Here is a 25,227-nt window from a genome sequence, read left to right as displayed (position 1 = left end):
TCACCATCTTTCTCCAACATGGGGAAATGTTCCAAGCAGGGTTTGTTGTCTCCTTGATCCTGCACATCACTGCGTGCGGATGAAGCAACCCCTCTCAGCCTCAGAACCTCCAGTTCATGCTTTCGCTGGGCCTCTCTTTCTGCGGCCTCTCTCTCTGCAGCTCGTATCTGGGCCTCTCTCTCTGCAGCTCGTATCTGGGCCTCTCTCTCTGCAGCCCGTGCCTGTGCCTCTCTCTCTGCAGTTTGGTACTGGAGAAGCATTTGGAGTTTCATATTGGCATCCACATTCCCAAGGTGTTGTAAGGCAGTCCCGCATATAAGAGTCCAAGGCCTCATGTGGAGTACTGTCCTGATGGGGAGCAATGTTGTATTCCCCAGGAGATATCAGCCCTTGGATGGCAGTTCCAGCTGTAGGACTTTGTCTCATGTCACTCAGCTCTTTTGCACGGGCATCATACTCCACAAGATCAGCAATAAGCAACAAGGTTCCTTGTTCTTTCCTGCAGTAGGGATGTCCAATTCTTGGCACTTTAGCTCCAGTGCAGGCTTGGACTGCTTGCGATATGCCTCCATATTTCCGACATGAGACAGAGGAGGTAAAACAGGAGATGGGGAGGACAGAACTGTCTTGCACTCTTTTTGTATGTCTTTTAAAGCAGCACTGAGCTCTGTCTTTGGAATTTACACACAAGAATATGTATGCAATTTCTTTTTAGTGCTAAGATTTCCTTACAGGTAAAATCCAGCAAGCACTAAAAATCTCTAAATATATCCCGACGCTGCCACCAGTTGTCACGATCACACCCTATCGGTCCAGCCAAGACATTAGAGAGAGTGTGATGGTGCAGGGGTTAAGGCCACCAGACCTCTGGGTATCTTCTACTAGTCCCAGCAAGTCACCAAATTAACCCTTAGATAAACATGTTTTCACCAGAGCTGCCTTCAGAAAGGTGAGCTCATATATTTAGAGATCAAAGACCAGAGCTGATTAATTAAACATTTAATCTGATAAAAGGTATCCCAGTGCTAAATATATAAGAATACAGGAACAAATGACATACAAGTACAAAAATATATAAAAGAGTTTTGCAAAGCAAGTTCAGAAAACAAAAGATGAAGTTCTTAAAGCATAATGGTATTAGTCCATGAGAGTCCAGTTCTTAGGATGGTCTTGTCAGCTTGTGGCACAGCCTTTGAACACCCTCTGAGTCTAACATTGTTAAATATTATATATCTGCCTTTTTGGAAGGGAGACTCCATTCCCCCCTCCCCTCTAATTTCTCTTCCTGGCCCCTTATCTGTTTGATTATATGATGGGACCGAAGTGCATGACTTCAAAAAAGCCTTTGACTTCAAAGGAGATGTAAACAAACAGCTAGACTCCCCAATAAAATGCAATACACAAAAACACAGTCTGAATGACCTCTCACCCATGGCTTGGATAATACATCACACAGTTATAATTATAATACACATATAGGATTTTAATAATCAGGCCTTGGGCGTGACACTCAAGTTCAACAGTTTTGCATACATTTTGTTAATTAAAGGGGGTTCCCGCCAACAACACTGCTTAGCATCTAATCTGTGTGTTCCAATTACGTCCACTGGTCAGACACTCATTACCTTTTCTGCAGGTAAGTGAGGAGTGTTTTTGGTGGAAAACCCCTTTAAAGGGGTACTCTGGTGGAAAACAATTTTTGTTCATATCAACTGGCTCCAGAAACTTAAACAGATTTGTAAATTACTTCTATTAAAAAAATCCTAGTCCTTCCAGTATTTATCAGTTGCTGTATGCTTTAAAGGAAGTTAAGTTGTTCTTTTCTGTCTGACCACAGTGCTCTCTACTGACACCTCTGTCTGTGTCAGGAACTGTCCAGAGTAGGAGCAAATCCCCCTAGCACACCTCTCCTGCTCCGGACACTTCCTGACATGGATAGAGGTGTCAGCAGAGAGCGCTTCCTGTGGAACACAGTAGCCAGGAGCAGTTGTGTGTGAAGCAGCTTTGGGTGTGTCCCTTTTTGTGTTTCTCCAGAGTTCCAGAGGCAGAGCAGGTGATTCACCAACCTTTCCCAGGGGTGTGGCAGGCTCCTTGGGAGAGTTTTCCCTGCATGGAGCCCCTGGCCTCCACTCCCCGTTCTTCCAGGCTGGCGGGGGGTGGAGAGAAAACAGCGACAGCCATTTTTCCGGCCGGAGGAAGAAGATCTGGCAGAGTCTGCAGCAATGTAGGCTCGGCTCCTCCGGCAATGGGTGCCAGCCAGAGATCCAGTGGAAGGAAGGCGAGGAGGCAAAGTATTGAGTTGTGGGCTGAGAGAGGGCCCGAAGAATCCAGCGAGACCTACTGCTCCCGCATGACCGCACGGTTTGCGGAATACGACCGCTGCGGTAGGGAGCTTAGGTTGATGAGAGAGGACCTGCGTGGAGCCCAGAATCTGGCATGCTCTGGGTCCAAAAAGAATAAACTGGAACAGAAAAAGAGGATTGCAGCCCTGAAGAAAGACATTGCAAAGATGGAGGAGAGGAGAGCAGAGATCCTGGAGGGAAGCGGTCTCTTCAGGGAGAAGATGGAGAACCGGGATCGGTTTGCCGCCATGAAATCCCCAGGTAAGGTGGAGGTGGATGATGGGGAGAGTAGTGGCGGTGAAGAAAGAGAGGATGATGGTGTTGGTGTAAAGGAGGAGGAGGTGGAGGAGAAGAAGTTGGAGGAAAGTGTACAGGTTGTGGAGGATGATGTATTGCCTGACCCTACTCCCTGTGACACCCAGACAACTAAGACTCAGGACAGCTACATAGAGCCGGCTCAGGTGGCACTACCGCTAAGCGATAGTGAGGATGATGATGTGGAGAGTGAGGCTGGGGGATTGCTGAGGGCTATAGTGATGCAGGAGTCCCCAGCCCACCTCCAGAATTTTACATTTGGTGATGACCAGTGTGATGACACATTAGTAAAAAGAAAGGCAAAAAAACAGAAGACCCAGGAAACTGTGCATTATGTGTTCCGTCCTTTCCAGCAGTCTGGGCCAGCTGCAAAGCTGGTTCAGGCTGCTGGGTCCTCTAAACTGCCAGACTCCGTTTCTGTGGTGGAACGGAGCAAGCATGGGGGATACAGCATGGCGTCAGTAAAAGCTGCAGACGCAATAGATGTGAAGCCCACCCATCCTGCCGGTAGGGAGGGGCAGGATGGGCTCATGGTGGGCAGCGCGAGTTATGCCCCTGGGTGCTCGGGGGGCGGTTCCCCGAGTACTGTGGGCATTACCGGCACTGCAAGGCACTCCCCTGTGAGGGGGGGGAGTGTCCGGGCGCCGGGATTATCCACAGAGCCTGTGAAGTCGGGTGAAGCAGGTGCTGGCGCTGTGGGAGGAGCTGGGGTGCGCCCGGTGGGGCAGTCCCAGAATCAGGATGTGATAGCAGCCATGAAGGAGAAGCCATCGGCGTCGACCCCAGCAGCGGCTAAGCCAGCACAAAGGGCTTTACTAAAGCCAGCCATACTACAAGTCCCAGCCAGCCCAGAATTTGTTAGTCAGGACAAGAATGTAGGATGTGATATTGATGGGTGTAGTAGTGTTGTGGGTGAGAGGAGTGTATGTGGGAGTGTCAGTGGAGTGAATGTTGATGGGAGTGGTAATAGTATGGCTGGAAATAAAGAGGTTGAGAGTTGTGGTGTGAATGGTGTTGTAGGTGGTTCTGGCTCTGGGTCTGGTCCGGCTGCCCCCCCGGCAGTGACTGCTCCCAGGAGCTATGCTAATGTCGCTGCCGGGGGTTCAGGGGGGTCCCCGTCTCCGTCCGGCCCTGGGGGCCATTTGCAACAGCGCCTCCTGGAGGCTCTACGCAGGGGTGACAGGTCGATCCAGGTAGAGGGAAGGGGTGAGGTCGACCTGTCTTTCTGGATAGAGAGGCACGGTTTGGGGGCTTTCCGAGAGCGGAATGGGGAGGTGGTCTGGTCCCTCCCGACAACCGGGCAGGACAATAACCGTAGGAATGTGGTCCGTCTGATTTGGAGGGGCGAGGATGCGTGCCCACCTCGCGCTAAAGTGGTTGAGCTCCTCCTTCAGATGGAATTCAGGGCGAGTGACATCTTTGCCCTGATTCACCCCTACGGATCGTCTGAGTTTGACGTCAGTTTCGTTCGGCCGGAGGGGCTCGAACTCTTCTGGTCGAATTACGAAGTGGCAAAAAACGAGCCCGGCTGGCGGGATTTCGCCGTAAAGGCGATTTCCCGTCAGAATGCTGTCAAGAAGGTGACCGTTTTGACCCGTAACGAGTCACTTTCTTGTTATGACATCATGACCTGGCTCGGACGGTATGGGGATGTGACGGACATGCCCAAGAAAAACTTGGATGAGCACGGGATCTGGTCCGGGGCCTGGACGTTTTCCGTCAAACTCAAGCGTTCAGGGAGTACGGTTGCCCACATTCCGTCAGCCGCCTTCCTTGGACGTGATAGGATCCAGGTCTTCTACCAGGGGCAGCCTAAGGTCTGTCACAGGTGTGGCAGCCCCACCCACTTTAGTGCAGCCTGTACTGTACAGGTCTGCGCTTTGTGTGGTGGGGTGGGACATCTGGCCGCATCCTGTAGGCAGATCCGGTGCCACCTGTGTGGTGTCCTTGGGCACCCATTTAGCCGTTGTCCTAGCGCCTTCGCCCGTGCAGCGGCCGCTCCGACTGAGGAGAGCTGTGAAGTTGCCTCGGCCGGGGAGGGTATGGGCAGGGATGGGGGTGCAACAGGGCTCGTGAGGAGGAAAAAGGGCCCCGCCAAACTAAGGCGGGAGGAAAATCGTAGAAGGAGTAGGGAGCTGGAGAGTGCCCAGGTGACGGGGGTAGCTCTGGCCTCTGCTCCTGAATGCGGCCCTGTAACCGCTGAAGCCCTGGAGGAGGATGTGCTGGATGGGGAGATCAGGAGGCTTCACAGAGAGGAAGGCAATATGGCCGACCCTTCCGATTCCTCCCACTATGAAAGTGTGGATGAGGAGAGTGGGGAGAGGCCTAAAAAGAAAGACAAGGGCAAAAGGAAAGGGAGAAAGAAGAGGTCAGAGCCCTCTGTTCCTTGTACTACGGGCCAGGTTCAAAACGGAAGCCTGACTGCCCCCCCTCTGGTTGACCTGTCAAACCGGTACCTCGTCCTCGATACCATCTCCTCCCCCTCCTTGGCTGGGGAGGGTGAGGGCGAGGTGCCTAGGGAGAAAGAGCCTCTGGGAGGAACTGGGCCCTGTCCTATTGAGGCACCTTCCTCAGAGGGCAGGGCTAGACCGGGGCCGGACGGAGACGGGGATAATATGGATCTATCTGAATCGAAAAAAAGATCCAAGAGTGGTCCTGCCCTCTCGTCTTCTTCGGGGGATGAGGGGGCAAAAAAGAAGGGAAAACAAAAGTAAAGGGTGTGGCCGTCTAATTTAATCACCCTGTATGGCGGCACTCACCCCATTGACGCTGGCATCTATTAATTGTGCCAGCATAAAGTCGGATACGGCTAGATTCGCAGCCTTTGATTTTCTTGGCCGCGTTGAAGCCGACATTTTCTTTTTACAGGAGACCAGGTTGTCAGATCTAGCCTCTCTGGTAAAAGCCAGAAGAGAGTGGAGGCGCGGTCCCTCCCACTGGTCTCTTGCGGCTGAGCCGTATAGTGGGGTGGCGGTCCTTTTTACCGCTCCTGTTGAATGCCGACGGGTTATTGAATTAGAAATGGGGAGGTGCCTGATCTTAGATGTCTTCATGAAGGGACAAGAGCTCCGGCTCATTAACATCTACGCCCCGCAAAGTAAGCGGGGCCGTAAAGATCTCTTTATGAGGATTAAGCCCTTTCTTTTTACGAGTCGGCAGGTGATCTTTGGAGGGGACTTCAATAATGTCACGAGGTCCCAAGATAGGAGAGGCTCCAATAGTCCGCTGACTTGCGATAGTGTGGCGCTGATTAGCATAGCTAGAGAAGCTCGCCTAGAGGATGCCCACATCCGGAGCCCCTCGGGCCACGCGGGTTTCACCTATCATCAAGGTAGTCGCAGGTCTAGGATAGATAGGTTTTATTTAAAGGAGGAAGCCGTCTCTTCTGCAGTGTCCGTGGTTGAGGTGGAGTTCTCCGATCACTGTATGATTTTGTTTTCCCTGAATGTTTCAGAAACCCCCCGGATGGGAAAAGGTTATTGGAAGCTGAATTCGTCCCTCCTGGAGGAAGCGGAGATAAGACAGTCCTTTGAGGATTTTCTTCAGAGTCAGGTACCTTTACTGGGCCTATGTAGTAGTAAGTCAGAGTGGTGGGAGATATTCAAGAAGCGGGTTGCGGGGTTCTTCCGCCAGCTCTCGAGCCTCAGGTCCCTGAACAGGTATCGCCTGTATCAGGGTCTGAGGAGGAAACTCGAGCTTCTTGTCTCGACTGGAGGTAGCCAAGAGGATATCTCCAGAGTGAAGTCCTTGCTGATGAGGTGTCAGTACGATAGGCACGCATCTTTGGTTTTTGAGAGGGATTTCGGGAAGTACCGCTCGCCCGACCCTTACAGAAACTGTAAGATGTCAGTGAGTAGTAAAGTCATTTCAGGACTGATTGATAGTACAGGATCTCTGAATCGGTCCAGATCAGGGATCTTGGAGATCGTCAGATCCTTCTACTCTCACCTCTTGGGAAGGAAGGATCTGGATCGGGATGTGATGTCGGGTTTCCTGGCTGAAACCATTCCTGAGCCAGGGGTAGACCCCTCTCTTGGCGTTTTGGCAGAAGAGATCAGGGAAGAGGAAGTGAGACTGGCGATCGAGGGGCTTGCCCCCAAGAAGTCACCAGGTCCGGATGGCTTAACATCTGAGTGGTACAGGACCTTTAAGGAGTCTTTAGCTCCCCTCTTGACTGAGGTATTCAATGAGTGTCTCTCCTCGGGCACTCTGCCAAAGTCAATGAGGAGGTCAGCCCTGATTCTTCTCTCAAAGGGTAAAGATCCCAGCCGTATTGATAATTGGAGACCCATAGCTCTTCTCAATACGGACAGGAAGCTTCTGGCCAAGATACTGTTTAATCGGCTGGTGAAGTTTGCACCCCGGCTCCTTTCGGAGGCCCAGCACTGCACTGTTCCAGGCCGAAGCACCTTAAGTGCTGTCCTTAGTGTCAGGGAGGCAGTGGAGCGGAGTAGTGCGGGTTTCTGGAAGGGGTACTTGCTGTCCTTGGATCAGGCCAAAGCATTTGATCGGGTGAACCACGAGTACCTCTGGTCCGTCCTCCTGAGATATGGCTTACCGAGTACTTTTGTTAATTGGCTTAAGATCTTGTATGCAGGGGCAGAGAGTTTCCCACTGGTGAACGGGTGGTCTGGCCACTCTTTTGGAGTGGGGTCTGGAGTCCGTCAGGGTTGTCCTTTGAGTCCGCTGTTATATGTGTTCGCGATCGATCCCTTCCTTAGGAGGGTGAGTTGCGGACCGTTGGTGGGAGTCGGGATGAGTTTGGCGGAGCCGGGGGCCATCCAGGGGGTAGTGGCGTACGCCGACGATGTCACTATTTTCGTCTCCTCGAGAGAGGGGGTTGATGTGGTGATGTCGGAGGTGGAACGCTACTCGGAGGCATCCGGGTCTAAGATCAACCGGGATAAGTGTGAGAGTCTCTGGCTGGGAGGGGGGGATCCCACGTTTGATCTCCCGGACACCCTTCCAGGGCCCCAAGAATCAGCAAAAGTCTTAGGCATCACATTTGGCCAGGATGATTATCCCACCAAAAACTGGGATGGTAAGCTCCAGGATGCCACTCAGAAGGTGGACCAGTGGAAGGGTTGGTCTTTGACCCTCAGGGAAAAGGTACACCTGATCAAATCGTACCTGCTCCCCTTGTTTATCTATCTGGGCAGCGTATGTATCTTGCCAGAGGCTTACTACACTAGGATCTACAGCCTGTTTTTTCAACTGTTATGGGGGAACAGGATGAACCTAGTCAAGAGGGAGGTTACGTACCGCACGAGGAGACTAGGGGGTTTATCTATGGTAAACCCTGTGGTGTTCTTAACAAACACCTTTTTAAAAGCTAACATCTCAAACCTCTGGTCAGAGAGGGCTCCTCCGTGGGTACTCTCCTGCAGGGAATGGTTTCGGCCTTTCTTCCAGGAATGGGAGACAGGAGGGCAAGTGAAGGACCTCCGTACGCCCCATGGATATCTTCCGGCTTACGCTACCCCGACTCTGAAGGCGATACGTCGGTGGGGTCTGGGAGTGTGGGAGATCAGGACCCAGTCAAGGCAGTTCCTTGACAAACGGGTTCTGTTGACCCACTTCCAGAAGCCTCTGGCACTCAGGGACTGCCCAGGTCGGGATCTGAGGGTGGGGTTGTACCTTTTAAACATGAAAAGGATCCCCCAGAAGTTTTGGGACTTGGCCTGGCGCTGCTTTCAGGGGAAGCTATATGTAAGGGACAACCTGAAGTGCAGGAACTCTGATGACCGGGGATGTCCCCGAGAAGAGTGTGGGGACACGCTGGAAAGCATGGACCATTTCCTGCTTCATTGTCCCTTTAATATAGGGGTTTACAACCGGGTGGGCGCTTCCATCGGCTGGAGTCAACTTGCCGGCCTTACCTATCCGGAGTGGGCTTATGGGGCATTCAGGACACTGGGTGGCCGAGACCGGGGCACTTTATTCTTAGTTAGTTTAGTGGTTAGGTACTACACGTGGAATGCACGGTGTTTAGTGTCGACCCAGCAGAAAATCCTCTCCGAGGTGGAGGTCTGTAGGAATATCACCGGTGACCTCGGGAAGATCAGGTCTTTGGAGTATGGCAGTCTTGGTACCAGTAGGGCTTCTCTCCTGTGGAGAGGGTTTTCTTTTGATGTGCCCTAGGTACTAGATCTTTTGGGTAGAGTACCTTTATTTTGGATAGGGGAAGTGTGATAGGGATAGAGATAGGGTGAGAGTAGGGTTAGCTTTAATGGAGGGATAGAATTAGGGAGAATTGTAGGGGGAGTTAGGAAAAGAGTTAAAAATTATTTTGGTGTATCAAGTCTGCCATCCTTCTTTCTGGTGGTGGGCTAATGCATGTGCACGCTAGCTTTTTTGTTTTGTTTTAAGCTGATATGGCATGAAGGGCTTACAGGCGACCAAACTTGGGCCTAAAGTGGGTTGTGGTTCAGTGTCTGTTAGTTAGTATGTATAAGTTTGTGTATAAGTTGGTTGGGTGGAGTGCTAGGTGGGGAGGGTGTATTTGTGGGTGGTGGTGTGTTTTCGTGTTTTTGGGGGACCTGACATGGGTCAGTTAAGGACAGAACTTTGTAAACTGTAGAGGAACGGTATGGACTCTGACCCATGTGCAGGAGGGGTGGTGTGGGTGAGGGCACAGTTCGAGTGTAGGGATTTCCTGTATTTTTTTTTTTTTTTTTTTTTTGTAGGTTTCTGTAAATAGGGTGCATATATTTATGTTTATATACTATAATTTATCAATTTCTATTAGTGATTTTGTATCTATTTGGTTTTGTATCTACATCGTTTTATATTGTCTCATATTATAGTTATGGCAGTCGGACCAGTTGTTGTGTTATGTGTTTTTGTTTATTTATTTAGATTTTAAATTTTTATATTTTTTATTTATTTATTTTCCCCTTTTGTTTTGTTTCCCGAGTATGGATGGTTTTGAGTCACAGCCGGGTAGTGCTAATTTTATGTTTATGTTTAAGCCAAGTTGTGCTGTTTTTATGTTCATTTTTGGTATGTGTGTCAGTGTGTTTTTGTTTGTTTGTTTTCTTTTTGCTTTGTAAAGCTGGGCTGGCCGGTTAGGCAGGGTTTTGTTTTTGATTTATATTATAGCTGGTTAAGCTTGTTTTTTGTTGTATTGGATAAGTTTTGTATTTTTATAATAAAAAGAGTGTCAGCAGAGAGCACTGTGGTCAGACAGAAAAGAACTAATCAACTTCCTCTGGAGCATACAGCAGCTGATAAGTACTGGAAGGATTAAGAAAGAATTCATTTACAAATCTGTTTAACTTTTTGGCACCAGTCGATCTGTAGATACACTGTAACTGTTTCTTCATATCATTATATAGTATAACTGTTATATTTACCAAGTGCAGAAAGTTCATCATGAGCAATCCTTTGGGTCTGTAAAACTTCATTGTAACCATAGTCAGTCACTTTTAAAACAAAACGTCCATCTACAACACAGTTTCGTGACTTGAGGCGACCGTGAACAAATTTTCTGTGGTGCATATATTTCATGCCCTAAGTAGAAAACATGTGTGCAAACAAGTTTATTTCATTACCAAAACACAATATAAAACATGCCTACCAATCTCTACGATTTAAAACTAATTTAGGGTGGGTTCACACTTTATTTAGTCAGCCACCAATTGAGCAAGTTCTTCCAATTAAAAAGATGAGAAAGGCCTGTAATTTTCATCATAGGTATGACATAATGAGGAAATGTTTTTTTTTTTAATAAAATCGCATTGTCTGATTTTTTAAGAATTTATTTGCAAATTATGGTGAAAAATAAGTATTTGGTCACCTACAAACAACAACAAAAAACGTGGTCTCAAATGGCTGGAGGTGCACAACCCCAAATGCAGTTGTGCATTTATACTGGGGGAGCAGATCCTGCCCTTGTAGTCCATTGCTAGGGACGATCCCCAGCATGAAAATGCATACAATGGAGGATGCCTGCAGTGGACTACAAGTGCCACAACAGAATCCTACACCAGATAAACAGTGTAGGATTCTATTGTGGCACTTGTAGTCTACTGCAGGCATCCTCCATTGTATGCATTTTTATGCTGGGGATCGTCCCTAGCAATGGACTACAAGGCCAGGGTCTGCTCCCCCAGTATAAATGCACAACTGCATTTGGGGTTGAGCACCTCCAGCCATTTGAGACCACGTTTTTTGTTGTTGTTTAAAAATTTATACTTGGAGGTGTGTAAACTCTATATGTTAATGCGTCTTGAACATTTTCCAGGCAGCATTAAGGTTGAACCTGTGAGGCCATGCACCTATATCAGCCAACTTGGGTGGGGCTTGTAGCCTCTCTCCCTCCTCCCATTGTATGTGTGCTCAGTCACGCTGGAGGTGTTACGCCGAGCGCTCCGGGTCCCCGCTCCTCCCCGGAGCGCTCGCTACACTCTCGCCACTGCAGCGCCCCGGTCAGATCCACTGACCCGGTGCACTGCGATACCGCCTCCAGCCGGGATGCGATTCGCGATGCGGGTGGCGCCCGCTCGCGATGCGCACCCCTGCTCCCGTACCTGACTCGCTCTCCGTCGGTCCTGTCCCGGCGCGCGTGGCCCCGCTCCCTAGGGCGCGCGCGCGCCGGATCTCTGCGATTTAAAGGGCCACTGCGCCGCTGATTGTGCCAGTGAAAGCGTTTCCTTGTGTGTTCCTAGCCTGTGTTCCAGACCTCCTGCCGTTGCCCCTGACTACGATCCTTGCTGCCTGCCCCGACCTTCTGCTACGTCCGACCTTGCTTCTGTCTACTCCCTTGTACCGCGCCTATCTTCAGCAGTCAGAGAGGTTGAGCCGTTGCTAGTGGATACGACCTGGTCACTACCGCCGCAGCAAGACCATCCCGCTTTGCGGCGGGCTCTGGTGAACACCAGTAGTGACTTAGAACCGGTCCACTAGCACGGTCCACGCCAATCCCTCTCTGGCACAGAGGATCCACCTCCTGCCAGCCGGCATCGTGACAGGAGGTAACTGGGAGCAGGCTGCATGTCGGCCTAGTGCTGCTGTAATTGCCCACTGGCCCCTGGTTTTTGCTTTTCACGCACAGTTAGGTTAGCGTTAGGTCCCGTGCCATTTGAGAAACCTTGGCGTTGGTGCGGGGGCTCTGGTGTGTCCTTCATATAAGGATACACTGGCGAATGTCTCAATTTTAACATCAGTGTTGAGGGAAAGCCAATGTCATTGTATACATCTACCACAGTAGTGCACCTAAATTTCTGTATTGTATTCACCTACAAACAAGAAAGATTTCTGGCTCTCACAGACCTGTAACTTCTTCTTTAAGAGTCTCCTCTGTCCTCCACTTGTTACCTGTATTGATGGCACCTGTTTGAACTTGTTATCAGTGTAAAAGACACCTGTCCACAACCTCAAACAGTCACTCTCCAAACTCTGCTATGGCCAAGACCAAAGAGCTGTCACAGGACACCAGAAACAACATTATAGACCTGCACCATGCTGGGAAGACTTAATCTGCAATAGGCAAACAGCTTGGTGTGAAGAAATCAACTGTGAGAGCATATATTAGAAAATGGAAGACATACAAGACCACTGATAATCTTCCTTGACCTGGGTCTCCATGCAAGATCTCACCCCGTGGTGTCAAAATGATCACAAGAACGGTGAGCAAAAATTCCAGAACCACACGGGGGACCTAGTGAATGACCTGCAGATAGCTGGGACCAAAGTAACAAAGGCTACCATCAGTAACACACTACGCCGCCAGGGACTCAAATCATGCAGTGCCAGATGTGTCCCACTGCTTAAGCCAGTACATGTCCGGGCCCGTCTGAAGTTTGCTAGTGAGCCTTTGGATGATCCAGATGAGTATTGGGACACTGTCATATGGTTAGATGAAACCAAAGTAGAACTTTTTGGTAAAAACTCAACTCGCTGTGTTTGGAGGAGAAAAAATGCTGAGTTGCATCCAAAGAACACCATACCTATTGTGAAGCATGGGGGTGGAAACATCATGCTTTGGTGCTTTTTTTTTTCTTGTAAGGGACCAGAACAAATGATCTGTGTAAGAGAAAGAATGAATGGGGCCACATATCGTGAGATTTTGAGTGAAAACCTCCTTCCATCAGGAAGAGCATTGAAGATGAAACATGGCTGGGTCTTTCAGCATGACAATGATCCCAAACACATGGCCAGGGCAACGAAGGAGTGGCTTCGTAAGAAGCATTTCAAGGTCCTGGAGTGGCCTAGCCAGTCTCCACTTCTCAACTCCATAGAAAACCTTTGGAGAGAGTTGAGCATCTGTGTTGCCCAGCGACAGCCCCAAAACATCACTGATCTAGAGGAGATCTGCATGGAGGAATGGGCCAAAATACCAGCAACAGTGTGTGAAAACCTTGTGAAGACTTACAGAAAACATTTAACCTCTGTCATTGCCAACAAAAGGTATATAACAAAGTATTGAGATGAACTTTTGTTATTGACCAAATACTTATTTTCCACCATAATTTGCTAATAAAGTCTTTAACCTCTTAAGGATGCAGGGCGTATGGATACGCCCTGCATCCCGAGTCCTTAAGGACGCAGGGCGTATCCATACGCCCGTGGGAATTCCTGTCCCCACCGCTAGCCGGTTGGGGACCGGAGCCGGATGCCTGCTGAAATCGTTCAGCAGGCATCCCGGCATATCGCCCAGGGGGGTCATTATGCAGTCCAGTGATCTGCGGCGATTCCGGGTCAATCGGGTCTCCAGTGACCCGGTGACCCGGAATTACTGGCTGTTCGGGGCCGTCTCTGACGGCCCCGAACAGCCAGAGCCTGCAGGGGTGAGGTGGCACTGGTGCCACCTCACGATCGCCCTGATTCGTCGGCCGGATTACCGGCCGACCAATCGGGGCGCCTGCTGCGGGCGTCACTCCCGCACCCGCTCCGCCCCTCTTCCGGAGGGCGTGAGCGGGTGCGAGAAGACGACCCCGGGTGCTGGGGACCCCGATCCCCGGCGTCCATGTTGGGATCGGGGCCCCAGGAGTGACGGCGGCGGCGAGGGACAGCCTGCGATGGAGCAGCAGCAGGAGGTGAGTTACAGCCTCCTGCTGTTACTTAGCAACGGCTCCCAGCATGCAAAAAGGGCATGCTGGGAGCTGTAGTTATGCAACAGCAGGAGGCAGACCACCACAACTCCCAGCATTCCCTTATGGGCATGCTGGGACTTATGGTTTTGCAACAGCTGGAGGCACATTTTTTCTATGGAAAAGTGTACCTTCAGCTGTTGTATAACTACAACTCCCAGCTTGCACAAACAGCTAAAGTGCATGCTGGGAGTTGTAGTGGTGCATCTGCTGGTTGCATAACTACAACTCCCAGCATGCCCGTTGGCTGTCGGTGACTGCTGAGAGTTGTAGTTTTGCAACAGCTGAAGGCACACTGGTTGTGAAACGTAGAGTTTTTTTTGTACCTAACTCAGTGTTTCACGACCGGTGTGCCTCCAGCTGTTGCAAACTACAACTCCCAGCAGTCACCTTACACCATGCACCGTACATGCTGGGAGTTGTAGTTTTGCAACAGCTGGAGGCACACTGGTTTTGAAACACTGAGTAAGGTCACAAACTCTGTCATACATAACCAGTGTGCCTACAGCTGTTGCAAAACTAAAACTCTCAGCATGTACAGTCTGTCAGCGCATGCTGGGAGTTGTAGTTTTGCAACAGCTGGATGTCCCCCCCAATGTGAATGTACAGGGTACACTCACATGGGCGGAGGCTTACAGTAAGTATCGGGCTGCAAGTTTGAGCTGCAGCAAATTTTCTGCAACAGCTCAAACTGCCAGCGAGAAACTATTGTGAACCCCCGCCCGTGCGACTGTACCCTAAAAACACTACACTACACTAACACAAAAAATAAAATAAAAAGTAAAAAACACTACATATACACATACCCCTACACAGTCCCCCTCCCCTCCCCAATAAAAATGAAAAACGTCTGGTACGCCACGGTTTCCAAAACGGAGCCTCCAGCTGTTGCAAAACAACAACTCCAAGTATTGTCGGACAGCCGTTGACTGTCCAGGCATGCTGGGAGTTTTGCAACAGCTGGAGGCACCCTGTTTGGGAATCACTGGCGTAGAATACCCCTATGTCCACCCCTATGCAATCCCTAATTTAAGCCTCAAATGCGCATGGCGCTCTCACTTTGGAGCCCTGTCGTATTTCAAGGCAACAGTTAAGGTTCACATATGGGGTATCGCCGTACTCGGGAGAAATTGGGCTTCAAATTTTGGGGGGTATTTTCTGCTTTTACCCTTTTTAAAAATGTAAAGTTTTTGGGAAAAGAAGCATTTTAGGTAAATTTTTTTTTTTTTTTTTTACATATGCAATAGTCGTGAAACGCCTGTGGAGTATTAAGGTTCACTTAACCCCTTGTTAAATTCCCCGAGGGCTCTAGTTTCCAAAATGGTATGCCATGTGGGGTTATTTTGCGGTCCTGGCACCATAGGGGCTTCCTAAATGCGGCATGCCCCCAGAGCAAAATTTGCTTTCAAAAAGCCAAATGTGACTCCTTCTCTTCTGAGACCTGTAGTGCGCCAGCAGAGCACTTTTCACCCCCATATGGGGTGTTTTCTGAATCGGGAGAAATTGGCCTTCAAATTTTGGGGGGTATTTTCTGCTTTAACCCTTTGTATAAATGTAAATTTTTTGGGAAACCAAGCATTTTAGGTAAATTTTTTTTTACATATGCAAAAGTCGTGAAACACCTGTAGGGTATTAAGGTTCACTTTACCCCTTGTTACGTTTCCCGAGGGGTCTAGTTTCCAAAATGGTATGCCATGTGTTTTTTTTTGCTGTCCTGGCACCATAGGGGCTTCCTAAATGCGGCATGCCCCCAGAGCAAAATTTGCTTTCAAAAAGCCAAATGTGACTCCTTCTCTTCTGAGACCTGTAGTGCGCCAGCAGAGCGCTTTTCACCCCCATATGGGGTGTTTTCTGAATCGGGAGAAATTGGGCTTCAAATTTTGGGGGGTATTTTCTGCTATTACCCTTTTAAAAAATGTAAAACTTGAGGGAAACCAAGCATTTTAGGTAAAAATTTTTTTTTTTTTACATATGCAAAAGTCGTGAATCACCTGTGGGGTATTAAGGTTCACATTACCCCTTTTTACGTTCCCCGAGGGGTCTGGTTTCCAAAATGGTATGCCATGTGGGGTTTTTTGCTGTTCTGGCACCATAGAGGCTTCCTAAAGGTGACATGCCCCCCAAAAACCATTTGACGCTCCTTCCCTTCTGAGCCCTCTACTGCGCCCGCCGAACACTTTATATAGACATATGAGGTATGTGCTTACTCGAGAGAAATTGGGTTTCAAATACAAGTAAAAATTTTCTCCTTTTTACCCCTTGCAAAAATTCAAAAATTGGGTCTACAAGAGCATGCGAGTGTAAAAAATGAAGATTGTGAATTTTCTCCTTCACTTTGCTGCTATTCCTGTGAAACCCGTAAAGGGTTAAAACGCTAACTGAATGTCATTTTGAATACTTTCGGGGGTGCAGTTTTTATAATGGGGTCATTTATGGGGTATTTCTAATATGAAGACCCTTCAAATCCACTTCAAACCTGAACTGGTCCCTGAAAAAAAGAGAGTTTCAAAATTTTGTGAAAAATTGGAAAATTGCTGCGGAACTTTGAAGCCCTCTGGTGTCTTCCAAAAGTAAAAACACGTCAATTTTATGATGCAAATATAAAGTAGACATATTGTATATGTGAATAAAAAAAAAATTTGGGGGAATATCCATTTTCCTTACAAGCAGAGAGCTTCAAAGTTAGAAAAATGCAAAATTTTCAAATTTTTCATCAAATTTTGGGATTTTTCACCAAGAAAGGATGCAAGTTACCAGAAAATTTTACCACTACGTTAAAGTAGAATATGTCACGAAAAAATAAAATCTCGGAATAAGAATGATAACTAAAAGCATTCCAGAGTTATTAATGTTTAAAGTGACAGTGGTCAGATTTGCAAAAAATGGCCGAGTCCTTAAGGTGAAAAAGGGCTCAGTCCTTAAGGGGTTAAAAATCAGACAATGTGATTTTGTGGATTTTTTTTCTTATGTCTCTCATAGTTGAAGTATACCTATGATGAAAATTACAGGCCTCTCTTATCATTTTTAGTGGGAGAACTTGCAAATTTGGTGGCTGACTAAATACTGTTTTTGCCCCACTGTATTTGTGTTGACCCGATACAGAACATACTACTCTGCCTGCCCTGTCAGATAGATGTCATGGTAGATGTTGCATAAGGTGTATGTTTTGGCCCACAGCTCCAGGGAACTTGTTATTATAAGTATTCAACAGAGAAAAACTTGGCACTACCTGATATGGCAATGGACACCCTGTGGCAGTAGATAGTGGTGAAGTACAGCTCCCTAGAAGCTTGTGCTGATCTGTACAGGTGCTGACTCGTAGAAAAAGACAGGTTTGGAACACTGGGGTATGTGAAGAATACGGAGCACTCACCCAGAACTGCTGTGCAGCTTCTCTATTAGTTCAACGGAACAAACGGGATACATCAAGCAGGAAGGCAGATGCTGAGGATGCGGGGGTATGGAGAGGCGACGGGCCGTTATAGCGCCGAAGCGCTTCTTCAGGCCAGGTAACCTGTCACCTGGCCTGACGAAGTGCTTCGACGCGATAACGGCCCATCGCCTCTCCATACCCCGCCTCCTCACCATCTGCTTCCCTGCTTCATGTATCCCGTTTGTTCCATTGAACTAATAATGAAGCTTCACAGCAGTTCTGGGTGAGTGCTCCATATTATTCACATACCCCTTGTTATTATAAATGTTGTATTTATTATTCTATGTTTTATACCAATGTATGTTGTTTATCTTGTACAAAGTGTACTGTGCCTTTAAGTAAAAGGTTGCAGAGGTTTCATGTGATCACTATGGCCAATTAGAGTTGTATGCCCTAAGCCCCCTGGTCTAGACAGGGAGGAGTCAGTCTAATGGGTGAGAAGTTGAGGAGAGGCGGTCTAGTCTTGGTCTAGGAGAGGAGTTCTAGTTGGGGGTCCAGAAGGAGAAGGAGCTAGGTCTGGTCCTGGGCAAGGAGAGGTCATTGCAGTGTCCAAGTCACAGAAGTCAATGGAATCTGAGTTGAAGTCAAGTGTCGAGCAACTGCAGCAAAATGCAAGGATCCTGCTATCCAGTTCAAGTGAGTCCAAGTCATAGTTGTGCCTGGGAGCCGAAAGGGCCCCATAACGCAAGTCCAAGATAATGAGAGCGAATTTCCTCTGGCCACCAAATTTCAAAAGTCAAAGTCCACCCCTGGCGGTAAGCAATTTTGTGAATGCTTCATGAAGAACTCCAAGTCCGGATTTTCAGAATGCTTGGTATGGGCGGCACTGGTCATGACCCCTTGTGACGTCACACCATGTCTATAGAAGGGGGCGTGGCGTGATGTTACGACCATGGCCGCCCATAGGGGTAGGTGGTATGATGTTTCAGATGGCATGATCCTGTTTTATTACTCTATTTGTGCTCTGCAATCCATGTTACTCTTTTTTTGTGACATTCTTATGTGTCCTTTTTCTGCCTGGTCAGTGCTTAGTATTGTCCGCTTGTTACCATGGCCTTTATTCCTATCTAAACTCTGCTTGGATATGCAATTTATTACTCTGTACTAATACATTGTATTTATTTCTGTGACCCATACCCCTTTCTTTCTGCACCTTTGTAACCCCAGTGCATAATAAAGTATACATTTTTTCATAGTAACTGGTGCCGGATGTTTGGTGTTTATTATTTTTGCCCAGTCACATTTTTTTTTCGGCCATGTTTATTTTGGAGTAGTAATTCTCATCGTACTTATAAAACAGGTCAATAGTGTACTTTTTGATCAAAATGTGCAAGCTCACCACCACCTCCGTGTCACTGTCCAATGCAGTTCTGACTTTTTTGTCAAGGGCAAATAACACAGTATGGTAATAAAGACGAACTAATGTAGAGATTAAATTAGACTACTAAAGTAATTTAGTGTATCATAAATATACCTAAAGGCATTAAATGTTATATTTTCTTATATTCCCTCTTGCACACTTATGTTGGTGCTTTGCTCACCTTAATCAAATCCAACAGAAGAGAAGATTTAAACATCCAATCAAGTTTAACATCCCCATTTCGAAGGAGATCCTCCAAACTGCCCCTGGAACAAAACTCTGTGACAATAGCGAAAACTCCACAGTCATGGAAGAAACCTAGGAATGGGTTGACATTTTCATGACGCATATCCTTCATCTGTCCATAAGGATAAACCAAACAGTAAAATAAGTATGGAATATAGTAACATGTACAAACAAATGCTATAATAAAGATTCATCATACCATTTCGAAAACATCACTGGTTCCAGGCTTAAGGTCTCCAAAATCTCCAGAAGGGAATTTTTTCATCCATACCCAATCACCCTTTAAAGATAAAACATATAACCTGCTATAATATATGATGCACAAAATATTTTAGGAGTTCGAAACACTATTTTGATTTTGTTAAATGTTGAGAAAATAAATTATGAACAAAATTATTATCCTGTATCTTTCTATTATTCAATTTATCAAAACCTGTTCAGAGGAAAAGTTACTGAGTTGCCCATAGCAACCAATCAGATTGCTTCTTTCATTTTGTGGATGCTTTTTTTTATAAAAAATGAAAGAATGAATCTGATTGGTTTCTATGGGCAACTCAGCAACTTTGCCTCTAGACAGGTTTTGATAAATCTCCCCCCAAATGACTATTGTTCTTAAATGTAAATTTCTGGCTTTCTGAACCCATGCAGGCTAAGAGCCTATTTAGACAGACTGTCCTTGGCATGTATTAAGCATTGATCTATAAGATCCCTTTACACAGCTGTGTTGTCATGGCCAATTTACAAAAAAAAAATTCTGCCAGCTTAAATTATATGATCATCTGACAAACAAGAATTTTCTTATTTGTTTATCTCAAGGGTCAAGTTCCTGTGAATATTCATAATGAAGAGAGGAAAATGAGGAGGCACTCACAGTTAAGGTGCAGCAGGCATCTTAATTTTCGGTGCAAAATCTGCTTGGTTTCAATGCTCTATCAAGAGCTTTTTCCAAAACCACCTCAGGATAACCCCTTATTGCTAACCACTTCTTCAAATCTCTTGCCTGCATCAGAAAGACCTCATCCCGACTGTTAACCCTACGCAGTCCCAAAAACAGCCCTTTTTACGTGATCGGGATGATAACTCTCAAAATGCAGAAGAGAGTTACAAGCAGTTGGTTTACGAAAACCTTTCGTTACTAGATTACCCTCTCTCAGACAAATAAGGACGTCCAAAAATTCTAGCTCATACGGACCGGTCTTACTGGTGAATCACAGATTCATGTCATTAGAGGAATTAAGGACCGACACAAAGTCCGCAAAAGCAGACTCCATGTCGGTTCAGATGATGAAAACATCATCCACAAAGTAAGGATTATTGAATCTTGAATCTTTTTTCAAACATGGCCACATAAATGTTTGCTAACGTGAAGGCCACTGGAGTACCCATTGCAACTCCTCCAGTTTTAGTATACCATGGGTCGTCAAACTTGAAGGAGTTGCAACTGAATATAATGTCAAGTGAGTCGCAAATTAAATTAATATACTCAGTACTTTTTTCGGAAAAATTCAAGAATTCCCTGACTACTGCCACTGCTCCTGCCTGTGGTATGCTTGTATAAAGACACTCTATGTCCAGTAAGACTTAAATACAATCAGGGGGCCAGGTTGAATCCTTCAATGTCTGCAAAAATGTGTTTGTATGCTTTACTTAGGAGGGTATCTCTGAAAGGAGAGGATGAAGAAGCCAATCTACGAATTTTGAGTTGGGTTCTGTTAGAGTCCCCACACCGGAGACAATAGGTCATCCGGGTGGGGACTCCAACGTTTTGTGTACTTTTGGCAAGAAGTACCGGTTGGCTATACTGGGGTTTTTTGGAAATAATTTATCCGCCATCTTTTTTGAAAGAATATTTTTTTCCATGTATGTATGTATGTAGTAGGGACTGTAACCTGCTAGATTAATTTTTCAAGGGGATTTTTGATAATTTACAGTAAAAACTTGTATCTTCTAATTGCCGATTGGCCTCTTTCATGTAATAATCTTTCGTCATAGTAACAATGTTCCCCCCTTTATCACTCTTTTTTATCACAACATCATCCATTTTCTTAAATTTTCCCAGTGCTATTTTTTCTGTTTTTGAGATATTCTCTCGATCTTTTGGGTACACCAGCGCTTTAACTTGTTCCAATACTCTCTGCTGGAACAGATCCAAGCCATTGCCTGGGCCCAAAGGGGGGCAAAATGTGGATTAGTTACCACCAGTGAACTCTGGAACAAGAATAACATTGGTGGGGGGAACAGAGTCATTTTCACATAACAGGTCTACGAGAGCCTCTAAGCCCTCTAGCTCTGCTTGTGGAGCTTCCCTAAATACTCTAAAGCCTAGTAGACCGATATTGACAGGGACTTCTCCCTCCATTCTATGTTGCTCATGAGGATTTTTATTTTGTGAAAAAAATCTTTTCAGATTAATTTTTCTTACGGCCTTAAAGAGGTCAACCTCAAATGTTACGGGGTTGAACACTTAAGTTAGGCAGTATGTTAAACTTTTTTTTTAATAGGGTTTCAGTGTCTTTATCAATGTTAATGTCTGTCAAGTTTATAATGGTCAAGTTGTCTTCCAAAATACCAGTGTTGCCACTGGTTACTTCCACGACACTTTCTTGAGCTTGAAGCTTTCTCCTTTTCTTGGCCCACCATGTATGGGCCCTTCTCATCCTCCACCTAAAGGGACGGTGGTCTCTGCAAACTCAGATCATGTAATTTCCTTCTTGACATCCCCCGTAGCAACAGGTTTTTTTCCGGAGCAACTGCCTTTATTTTGCCCATCTGTGCCGCTAGACTTTTTTTAGTAAAGTTTCGACGTCTTATTGGTTTATAATTTTGTTTCTTTTTTTTGTGTAGAAAAATTTAAAATCTTGTTTTCATCATAATCGGTTTTGTCTCTGATAAACTTATCTTTTTAAAGTCCTTAATTATTGTCTGAATGTGGATGCGCTTTTTTCCCCCCAGTTTTTGTATAAAACTGGAATAACACTCTTCATTTAAGCACACTCTCAATTCCATTTTCGCTTTTAATAAATTAGCTGTTACAACACTGTACTCCTGCTCGTGCCTGGCAACAATAGTCCTCATCATGTTTAAAGAGTATTCTTCATGAATTTTTTGCCAATTTTCCATGAAAACAGTGTCATCGTTATACAAAGCTGGTTCTTTATAATTTCTTAAACCTCTCGGGACTCTATTACATTCGTCATAAGACTTTGCAAATTTTATTGTCCAAAAGAGACTGTCTCTTTTTCTGCGAGGGTTGACACTTTATGCTCTAAATTCTTAGCACTCATAACTTGATCTTCATTATTGCATTCCTTAAAAAGACATAACTATTAGTGGCAAGTCATTTCAATTTAGAGACACAATGTGCTGTCGTACAAGTTCCTTAGTTTATGCCATGATATGTAGCTGTAATCGCTTTTATATTTGTTGCACCATATGTCTAGTAAACCTACATTTCAGGGAACACATCCGTTCAATTAAATCTGGTAGAGGATGTCCAAGACTCATTTCACACGTTAAGAATGGACATCATAGTGATATCAATTGTCTATCCTTCCTCTGTCTGGAAAGAGTTTTTGCCAGGGAAGGGATAGACAGACAAAAAGTGCTTTTGCAACGTGAAGCAAGAATTATCATGGAAACAAATGCCCAAGGAAACTTGGGTTTAAATGATCGCTTAGATTTGAGTGTCTTTTTGTAATGCAGTCGAATTATTGCTTTCCATATTTGTGTTTTGTATTCCTTGTGTGTTTTGCTTTTAATGTGATTTTAAATTCACTTGTATGTACGCCCTACACACCACACGTCACCATGAGGTGTATTTATCTGTAGTGACAGTGGAGTGGAGGTAGTCTGATGAAACGCCTGGAAGGGGCGTGAAATAATTGTCACTACACCTGTGTACCTGTGATGGCGTCCCGCTGATACTGCTCTACTTCAGTTTGCACCGAAAATATAGAAGCCTGCTGCACCTTAACCGTGAGTGCCTCCGCATTTTCCTCTCTACATTATGGATTATGCATGTTTTGCTCTGGAGGATTGAGCACCCTGTTTGATACAGTCAGGAACCTGCTTTACTGTAGCGCTGTACATTTTGGCTTATTGCCTGAGCCTGTTAGAGATTGCTCCTATCTGAGACGTCAATGCCGGTCTCTGTCTCTCCTATCCCCTGTGAATATTCATTTGGCATATACTTGGCCTGTGTAACAGGACTTTTATTTCTGTACAATGTAGTCATTGGCATTTCAATAACCACCTCCTCAAGCCCTGCGTTAGGCATAAGGCAAGAGGAATTAAGATCAAGTCCCAGGAGGCATCGCTAGGAGGGGTTAAGGGGCTGAAGCTCCTGGTCTGATATCCATATCCCCAGGTCTGACCAGCCCCTGTGAGGCCTAACAAATCCAGGAGAGGGAGTGGGCTGTCACAAGTTTACCAGGGGAAGGGAGCTTGAGAGGAGGCCTGTGCACTTATAAATAGCTGTGGTAGGGGGAAGGGGACAAGATGCAGAGTAGGATGCTGGGCTCAGACGTCAGTAGCACAACAAGCAGTGAACTTACATTGGACTCTGATGTCCAGCTCTCCAGTGTCCTGCTCTATATTTAGACATGCCCAATAGGGAGGTTACAGGCCCCACCTCCAAGAAGATAAAGAGTACAAGAGTACTTACTTCTGCTGCTGAAACGGAAGACAAATGCCCGCCTCTTCCTCTTCTGACCACACCTCCCTGATCAGCCAAACTGCTGCTACCAAGTGCAGGCTGATTGAGGGGTTCTTATGTTACGTATGAGGTGTTAGTCTGGGTCTGTATGTGACATATGAGGTCTGTGTATGACATATGGGATATGAGTCTGGGGTCTGTATGTGACATATTAGGTGTGAGTGTGAGCATGTAGCTATATAGAATATGTGTGCATTGTACAACAAGTTGTTGATTATATTAGTTGTATGTAAAATCATAACAAACCTGAGGGGGATTTAATCTTCTTGCCTAGAGCAGTATAAGCAGTAAATACAGCCAGAAACTCAGAAAGGAATGAACTGCAGGGGAGCAGAGCGCTGGAAGGATGGAGAGGAGCTGCTGCCAGGAGAGTCATTTTTTGTTTTTGTTTTCTTATTTATTTCCGCTTTACAGGGCACAGGAGGCAGCATGCACTATATGGTGGGTACAGGAGGCAGCCTACACTAAATGGAGGGTACAGTACGCAGCTTGCACTATATGGTGTAACAGAGGCAGCCTGCACTATATGGATGGCACAGGAGGCAGCTTTCACTATATAAGGGCACAGAGGCAGCTTGCACTATATGGAGGGCACAGGAGGAAGCCTGCACTATATGGAAGCACAGAGGCAGCCTACACTATATAAAGGGCACAGGATGCAGCCTGCACTATATGGGGGTGCAGAGGTAGCCTGCACTATATGGAAGCACAGAGGAAGCCTGCACTATGTAAAGGGCACAGGATGCAGCCATCACTATATGGGGGCGCAGAGGTAGCCTGCACTGGTTTACAACATCTTTTGGCAGCTTCTTCCCCTTGAATTATCATGACACCATACATGACTTCACAAGCTCCAAGCCAACCACTCAGAAGAAAAGACAAATGCTTCTACACATAATCTATTGTGCACAATGTAATAAAATATTTGTGTATTCTACAAAAACACACAGAAAGCTACATTATGAAATGTAATTTACCTCATAGACTGCAACATTGGAATTCTCATAGGTTGCTGGAATTAGGCTCTTAGTAGAACCAGACCTCATTGGTGACTTTATACTCCTGTTATCTGATATGACTTGTCCGCTGTCACTGGTACGGCTTCCATCATTGCTTATTTTCTGCAGAAAAAGCGGTACATTAATCATATAACAATTAGATCACACCAACAAAAGTGCAGATGACCTTTGTTAGTGAGTATTTGTTAGTGAGCTTTTCATAAACAATTGTATAAGGCTAGGTTCACACTGTGTATTTCTAGGCATATTTTCGGTATAATAGAATCGTTTTTAATAGGAGTTTTAAAGTACAAGTCAATACAATAAACATAACACAAACTAACAAACAAAACAAAATGACACATAAGATACATCTCATATGCACTCGACAAAGTCGTGAAGCAATGTATTTTAATGTATAACCAAAGCATTGAGGAGTAAAGAGTCCAAGGTAAGGTAAGCAATTCATACAATATATAAAATGCACAACATCTAAAACAAATACAATAATATTAGAGTATGTTTGGATAATAAAGGTAAGTAAAGTAGGTGTTCAAAGACAATTCATTTCTAGGCATATTTCACTGTACAAAATATGAGTCCACAAAATCGTGGAAAAAATGCACCCATATTTTTAACATTAATGTACACTATGTAAGTCTACAGGAAAGTGTTTTTCTATGCACCGAATATGTAAAAAAAAAAAAAACTGACATATTTTTCAGC

The 25,227-nt window shown here is 46.0% G+C and overlaps 1 protein-coding gene across 9 annotated transcripts in view; it reads right to left on the bottom strand.

Annotated features, from left to right (window-relative positions):
- GUCY2F (guanylate cyclase 2F, retinal) overlaps positions 1 to 25,227 on the bottom strand; it is a 230,653-nt gene that overhangs the window by 74,725 nt on the left and 130,701 nt on the right. For all 9 annotated transcript variants that reach the window (XR_008847695.1, XM_056538849.1, XM_056538845.1 and 6 more), the window contains 4 exons: positions 24,481 to 24,624; positions 18,989 to 19,069; positions 18,725 to 18,901; positions 10,013 to 10,169 (listed from right to left, as the gene is read on the bottom strand). Coding sequence is in view for 8 of the 9 variants with exons in the window: in XM_056538849.1 (XP_056394824.1) it covers positions 10,013 to 10,169; positions 18,725 to 18,901; positions 18,989 to 19,069; positions 24,481 to 24,624 (559 nt within the window). In the remaining variant the exon portion in view is untranslated. The remainder of the gene's footprint in view (positions 1 to 10,012; positions 10,170 to 18,724; positions 18,902 to 18,988; positions 19,070 to 24,480; positions 24,625 to 25,227) is intronic.

This window comes from Hyla sarda, chromosome 9, assembly GCF_029499605.1.
Source record: "Hyla sarda isolate aHylSar1 chromosome 9, aHylSar1.hap1, whole genome shotgun sequence".
Classification (NCBI taxonomy): domain Eukaryota; kingdom Metazoa; phylum Chordata; class Amphibia; order Anura; family Hylidae; genus Hyla; species Hyla sarda.
This window is presented reverse-complemented; position numbering and strand designations above follow the sequence as displayed.